General features: G+C 62.4%; 1 protein-coding gene across 1 annotated transcript; it reads right to left on the reverse strand.

The window, feature by feature from the left end:
- Positions 1-3946: 3946 nt before the first annotated feature.
- FAM43A (family with sequence similarity 43 member A) lies at positions 3947-6532 on the reverse strand. Its single transcript, XM_038582488.1, has one exon. The coding sequence runs from the start codon at positions 6481-6483 to the stop codon at positions 5131-5133; it is 1353 nt and encodes a 450-aa protein (XP_038438416.1). The 5' UTR covers positions 6484-6532; the 3' UTR covers positions 3947-5130.
- Between the last annotated feature and the right edge of the window lie 602 nt (positions 6533-7134).

The raw sequence follows: 7134 nt of genomic DNA on the forward strand, positions 1-7134 counted from the left end.
CCGGCCCCAAAGACACCACCCGCCCTTTCCACCTCCAGCATCAGGCGGCCAGGACACACTCATTCACACCTGGTGGCAGGAGTGCCACGTCTACGAATGGCGTGACAGACACTATCAAGCATCTGCCATGCATGAAACATAGAGAAAGGGGGAAATCGCAGAGAAATTCAACTGCCACTTTCTGGAATCCCAAAGCTAAAAGTCTGGTTCTGGGACACCTGGGTGGCTCCGTGGTTGAGCATCTGCCTTTGGCTCAGGTCGTGATCCCCGGGTCCTGGGATCAAGTCCCACATCGGGCTCCTTGCATGGAGCCTGCTTCTCCCTCTGCCTGTATCTCTGCCTCTCTGTGTCTCTCATGAATAAATAAAATCTTTAAAAATAAAATAAAATAAAAATAAAAATCTGGTTCTAAGCATTAAGAGCTGGAGAAATGTGAGAAGAGCGTGGGCTCCAGAGTCTGCAGCCTGGGTGACCTCGCGCAGGACACCCCCCCTTGAAGGCCCAGTTTGTTGGTCTGAGATGGGCGGCGGGGCCAGCGCGTGCCCAGGAGTTGCAGGGCTGCTGCCAGCTGTTGACTGTGTGTCTGGGGTGCTTGTCCCTTAAACTTTGGGCTTCCTTTGATGTGTAGGATCTGAGTGAGGCTTGTGAGAAGGAGGAGAAATGAAGACAGGAAGGTGTGGGAAGCCGGGCAATCGGAGAAGCCAGAGGAAAGTGATGCGTTCCAGGAGGAAATGGGATGGGACTGAGCCGGAGAGAGGGGCCACCCTCCGGGGGGGTTGGGGGGGAGGTGAGAGACACACCATGCCGCTGGCTGGCGCCACGGAACCGACCCAGAGAGGAGGAATGGGTGTCAAGCTCCAGCCCCCCCCCACCTTTCAAGCTGGCATGACGGTGCTCAGTCAAGGCTGTCACATGGGGTCCCCTCGGAGCAGGTCACGGGGGCGGGGGCTGGCCCCAGGAACGCTGTGGCCTGCGGACACAGAGCAGCAGGCCGGAGCAGGAAAGGCCTGGCTGCATAAAGGCAGGGCCAGATGTGGCCATGGGCGCAAACACCTGGCGCCCGGAGTGCACGGTGCCCTGAGCCCTGGCACCGGTGCCTCCTCCATCGCCCACCGACGGTCCTAGGTGCCCAGGCGGCTGCAGACCACCGTGGGCTGGCGTCGTCCCACCTCTCCATCCCCCTGACGACATGTGGTCCTAGGTGCCCAGGCAGCTGCGGACGACCATGTGCTCGCATTGTCCCACCTCCCCGTCCCCCGCCCCCCCCCCCCCCCCCCGACGGCACACAGCACACAGCCAAGGATACAAAGGACAGGGAGGACGATCTCGCCGTCAGGAGAGCCTCCGCCCTGCAAGGTCTCTCTGGCCGCGACGTCACTCCACATTTCACGCTGTCAAACACGCTGTCGGCCACACAGGAGTCGGGCTGAGGAGGAAGGTGGAAAGCGTTCACTGCATCTAAAGTACCATCGGGTTACGCGAAGCAGAAACATGAGCCTCTCCTTCAAGAAGGAAAAGCCAGATGTGGTGAGGAAACGAGACCCCAGGTGCTCCCTGCAAGGTGAGCATCATCTAACTTCTCCGACACACCACTCTTTCCCCTACGAGTGTCAGGAGCAAATTAGTGTTCAGTTTTGTTTTTTTTTTTTTTTTCATTCAAACTTCTCCTCTTACACTAGTGATATCATCCCTGGAAGACTGAGATGTAAGAAGAGGTGAATCACGTATCACCTTCGCATCTCTTCTAGAGTTACATCAGCCCGAGGGCTCTGGGGTGCAGTGGGGCTAAACGCCAAAAAGTCGAGGGAAGGGGCCGGAGCCAGGAGCCCGGGAGGGAACCGGTTCTTTTGCATTCTGCTTATTTTCTTCTTCCTCCTTCCTCGACCTTCCCTGTTTCTAAATCAGATAACTGGGAAAATCAGACTCTGGAGAGACAGTTGCCCTATATTTATTGATGGCATTGGTTTAAATGCCATTTGTCCGAACTTTCCGACCAATCGCCATGCCTCCGTCAGTCACAGGTAGAAGCCAACCTCGGCATCGTCACTAGACCATTAATTGGCTAAGAACAAGGACGCATAGGGGCGCCCGATATCAGATCAGGTCAGGATCTCAGGGTCGTGTGATCAAGCCCGGGGGCGGCAGGCTCTACACTCGGTGGGGAGTCTACTTGGCTCTCAGGCTCCCTCTGCCCCTCCCCCAATCCCAAACTCTCATTTAAAAAAAAAAAAATCCTTAAAAATAAAGAACAGGGATATCCTTAGGTGGCTCAGCGATTTAGCGCCTGCCTTCGGCCCAGGGCATGACCCTGGAGTCCCGGGATCGAGTCCCACGTCGGGCTTCCTGCGTGGAGCCTGCTTCTCCCTCTGCCTGTGTCTCTGCTTCTCTCTCTCTCTGTATCTTTCATGAATAAATAAATAAAATCTTTTAAAAAAAATAAAATAAAATAAAAAAATAAAAAAAGAACAAAGACATGTCGACCCTGCCCCCCCACCAACAATTCACCCTATGATCTTCACCCTCTTTGATGTTCTCACCAGTTTCAAAGAGCAGAGGAACTTGGCAACGGGTGAAAATAACTTGAAATGTGAAATCCAGTCATGCAAGATAGTGACGGGCCACACAGCTGCCTGCCGGTCAGGTGAGAGCTGCGGGGAAGGCCCGCGGGATCTTACTCCCCTGACCTCTCTCTACCTGGGGTTTTCAGTTGCATGCAGTGATGTGTATCTGGGGTATTTGGGGAGAAGGATCGGGACTTGCGACCAAACCAGACAGAACAGATTCCAAGGCCTGGACCTTGTCCTAATGCCCTTACGAAGTGATTCTGAGTATCTTAGAGTTATTTCCCACCCACCCGCCAACCCTTTGCTTTTTTTTAAGTTAATCTTATGCTTAAACCGCTCCTGTTAATTAGGAAGAAAATCTTTCGCCCTCCCTTCCTCCTCGGTTGCAACGGATTCCAGGCTCCTGGGGACTGGGCCTCGCTGCCCAAAACATAATCACGGTGAAAACAAAGCAGAGCGGCCTCCGGACGGCAGGGAAGACCAGGAGTGGGACTCATTTCTGCAACAGGAAACGGAGCCCAAAGGGGCAAAGGGAACAAATAGTTGGAGGCAGGCAGTTTTGGCAGCGCCTTAGGACAGCTTGCAGCTGATCGGGCGTAGCTGAACCGGGGACATCTGTTTGGAGTTTACAACAGAAACAAGCTCACAGAGAGCCCGAAAACCCGAGACAAACACACACTCACACACACAGACCAAGCTCGAGCAGGTCTTGTGGGCCTTGACCTCCGCGCCGGTCCCCCACTGGGTCACGCTGTGTTGTCAAAGGGAAGGAAATAGGTCCTTCCGCCACCTCCCCACCCGGCCCCACCTGCCCATGACTCACTCGCCCTCGCCGCGAGCAGGACCCAGCAACCTTCCTCTCTCTCCCGGACTTTCCTCCCAGGGCCCACAGACGGCCCCGCAGCCAACAGAGCCCCCCGGGCACTTTCTTCAGGCCCCCCGTTGATCTGTAAAGCCCCTTGAGCAGTTGTAAAGGAAAAGGCGAACCCCAGAAGGTGCCAAACCTCAGAATACCTCAAAAGTCACTCCTCCCTAAATAACCTCACGAGTCCGGGACTGAGGACCAGCACTCGCCCTGCGTCTCCAAGAATTAACTCGGAGAGACCAGAAAAAGCCCACCGCCCCCCAACACCACACACACACACACACACACACACACACACACACAGAGGGTGCAGTCAAGGGGAGGAGAGGCCTGGCCTGGCCACAGCGGGCACCACGGACACACCATGGCAGCGCAGGACGATGCAAACGGGCCCCCCTTCTGGAATCACGTCCAAGCACTGCAAAGGCCAGACCCTGGGCAGGCCCGGAGTGGGGGGGCAGGCCCCCTTCCAGCCCCACCACCAGCGATTTCAGCAGCACTTCCAGACGCTCACCTGTGCTGTGACATCGTCCTCTTTATTCTCTCCCCACGGCCCCCTGTGCAAACAGAACCAGAGCGGTGCCACTCTTAAAAAATAACGAGATGTTTTATACACATTTCTGTATATACAACTGAACAACATCTTACATGTCCCTTTTGCACAGCAAAAGATATAAACATTTAGCTCTCAGAACAGTTATGTACAAAAAAAGTCAAAAATACTTCACAACAGTGCAAAATATTTTACACAGGATCAGGAAGGGACGTCCTTTGAGCAGGAGCAAAGTGTGTCTTCAAAGGAAAAACTTTTTTTTTTTTTTTTTAGATATTAGATGTCTTTCGCTGTAAACAAATTGCAACTTTCTTCCATCGCTCCACCGCCGCCGCCCCCACCCCCAAACAGTTATTTGAGGAATTTGGCAGAACGTCAAGGGTCTGAGTCTAAGGTAAACAACCCAGGCTCTTGCCGAAGAGACTGAAAAGACTGGGGGCAGAGAGGTGGCATTGCAGCCTCAAAGTCCTCGTGAGAGCCAAAAGGATAATGTGTTTTAAGGACAGCGCTAGGCCTTCCCCCCCCACATTGTCAGTCGGTGGGGTCAGGGGAGGGACTAATGCCTCCTGCTCAGGCAAACAGGAAACCCGAGGGCCTGCAGCTGGTGGTGGGGGGGGGGGGCTGCAGCCGGTAACGGGGGTCTGCAGTTGGGGGAGGGGGTTGCAGCTGGTAGGCCTGCAACTGGTGGGGGGGCTGCAACTAGTGGGCCTGCAGCTGGTGGGGGCTGCAGCTGGTGGGGGCTGCAGCTAGTGGGCCTGCAGCTGATTGGGGCTGCAGCTAGTGGGCCTGCAGCCGGTGGGGGGCTGCAGCCGGTTGGGGCTGCAGCTGATGGTGGGCCTGCAGCTGGTTGGGGCTGCAGCTAGTGGACCTGCAGGGTTGGGGCTGCAGCTAGTGGGGGCTGCAGCTAGTGGGCCTGCAGCCGGTGAGGCTCGCCAAGCAGGCCCGGGCATCCCCCAGCCCCGCCTCCCTGCGTCCCTGCGGGTGGGCCCCGCACATCTCCGAGTCACCCTGAGCCCCGGTCCCGCGCCCCCCACCCCGTGCAGAGCAGGAGGGCGGCGCCTCTGGGCCTCGACCCTCGGACAAACCGTCTCCCTGCCGCGGGGTGCGGGCGGGGGCCGGGGCGGGCTGGTCCCCGCGGGGGCCAGGTCTCAGCCCGAGCAGGGCTCCTCGGGGCCGGCGGCGGGGGCCGGGGGGGCGTCCGGGTCCCCGCCCTCGGTGGAGCCGTCGGCGCAGCCCTCGATGGAGCCCTCGGTGGAGCCGTCGGCGCAGCCCTCGATGGAGCCCTCGGTGCAGCCCTCGGTGCAGCCGTCGATGGGGCCGTCGGGGCAGCCCTCGAGGGAGCCGGCGCTGTCCCCCGACAGCAGGCGCGTGACCCGCAGGTCGGCCCGCAGGCTGCGCACGTCGTTGCCGAAGCTGAGCGCTCCCAGGCCGCGGATGAGCTGGGACAGCGCGGCGCGCCCGGCGGAGGGGGCGCCCGGCGGCACAGGCCCCGCCGAGCCCCCGCCGCCCTCCCGCGCGCCCAGCAGGTCCCCGCAGCCCAGGTGCAAGGCGGCCGCCAGCGCCCGGCGGGCCTCGGCCTCGGCCTGCTCCCCGGCGCCGTCCTCGGCGTCCTCCTCCTCCAGGCAGCCCTCGGGCCGCCCGTCCTCGCCCTCCTCCTCGTCCTCGTCCTCGTCCTCGTCCTGGTCCTCGTCCGCCTCCTCCTCCTGCAGCCTCTGCTCCTGCTGCTCGCCCAGCGGGTCCTCGGTGATGGGGCCCAGCTTGGGCGCGCTGCGGCTGCGCTCGGCGGGCGGCTTGTAGCAGCAGGGCCCGTGCAGCAGCAGCTTGCGCAGCGGCACGAGCGGCACCGTGTGCGCGCCCACGAGCTCCTGCTGCTGGTGCCGCGCGTCGTCCCGCCGCTTGAGCCGCTTGAACTCCGCCAGCGCGTTGGCCGACGTCTGGTAGAGCAGCAGCGCCATGGCCTGCGCCTTCTCGGGCTTGGACACGAGCACCGCGTGGCAGCGCAGCATCACCGCCTTGTGCTTGAGCTCGTGCCGGTACACCCAGGCGAACACCTTGGGCAGCCGCGCGTCCGCCACGCAGTAGGTGACGCGGTGCAGCAGGTACAGGTGGCCCGGGCGGCGCGGCGCGCGCTCCTCGGCGTGCACCATGCGGATGCCCTGCGCGCTCACCGTCAGCTTCATCTTGGTGCCCTGGCGGCCCGCCTCGCTCTTGCTCCAGATCTTGCCCACCGCCAGGTCGGTGCAGCCGTCGCCGCGCGCCTGGATGGTGGTGGCGTTGCCCAGGTAGAGCACGCTGTAGGTGGGGTCCTCGCTGGTGATGCGCAGCTTCTTGCGCTTGGAGCGGAACATGCCGCCCACCCGGCTGAGCGCGCCCTCGGGACACGCCCGCGCCAGCGAGCCGAGCGCCGAGTAGTGCAGGCGCAGCGCGTAGCCCTTGGGCTTGGCCGCCTGCCGCGGCGCCTCGGCCAGCAGCTCGAACTTGTGCCTCCTCCAGGGCAGCATCTCCGGGGCAGGGCCGCGGGGGCGCCTAGCGCGGGGAGGCCGCCGGGGCCCGCGCCCGCGCCCGCGCCCGCGCCCGCGCCCCCGCCCCGCCCGACCCCCCGCGCCTCGGCGGCCACGCGCGCGGCCCGAGCGGCTCCCGGGGCTCAGACGCGGGCGGCGGGGGGCGCGGGGGGCGCATGCCGGGCTGCGGGGGCGGCCGCCAGCTCCGGGTCGCTCCGGGTCGCTCCGGGTCGCTCCGGGTCCCCGCGGCGCCGCAGCCTCGCCGCCGCCCGCGCCCGGGCTCCCTACTTATAGGGCCGGCGCGAACCATTCGCCGCGGGCCGCGGGGGGTGCCCGGGCGCGGGCCCCGCTCCCTTAAAGGGCCCGCGCGCCCGCCCCCCGCCCCCACGCTGCAAGGTCGCGGAGGGGCTGAGCCGGCGCCCCCACGCCATCCTCACAGGGGACCCAGCGGACGGGACGGGACGGGACGGGGGGGTGGGGGGGCGGGGGGACAGCGCGGCGCCCGCGCCCCGCCCAGCAGCAGGTGCCTGGCCGCACCGAGCCCCCCGCCCAGGACCAGCGGCCAAGAGCCATCCCCGCCGCGGTGACCCGACACTCACCGTCATGACATCGCGGACGCGGCTTGGGCTGAGATGCCTCGTGAAAAACCCA

This window comes from Canis lupus, chromosome 33 (genome assembly GCF_011100685.1).
Source record: "Canis lupus familiaris isolate Mischka breed German Shepherd chromosome 33, alternate assembly UU_Cfam_GSD_1.0, whole genome shotgun sequence".
In the NCBI taxonomy this organism is placed as follows: Eukaryota; Metazoa; Chordata; class Mammalia; order Carnivora; family Canidae; genus Canis; species Canis lupus.

Coding starts and splice junctions, on each gene's coding strand:
- FAM43A (XM_038582488.1), bottom strand. CDS start 6,483: ATGCTGCCCTGGAGGAGGCACAAGTTCGAGCTGCTGGCCGAGGCGCCG.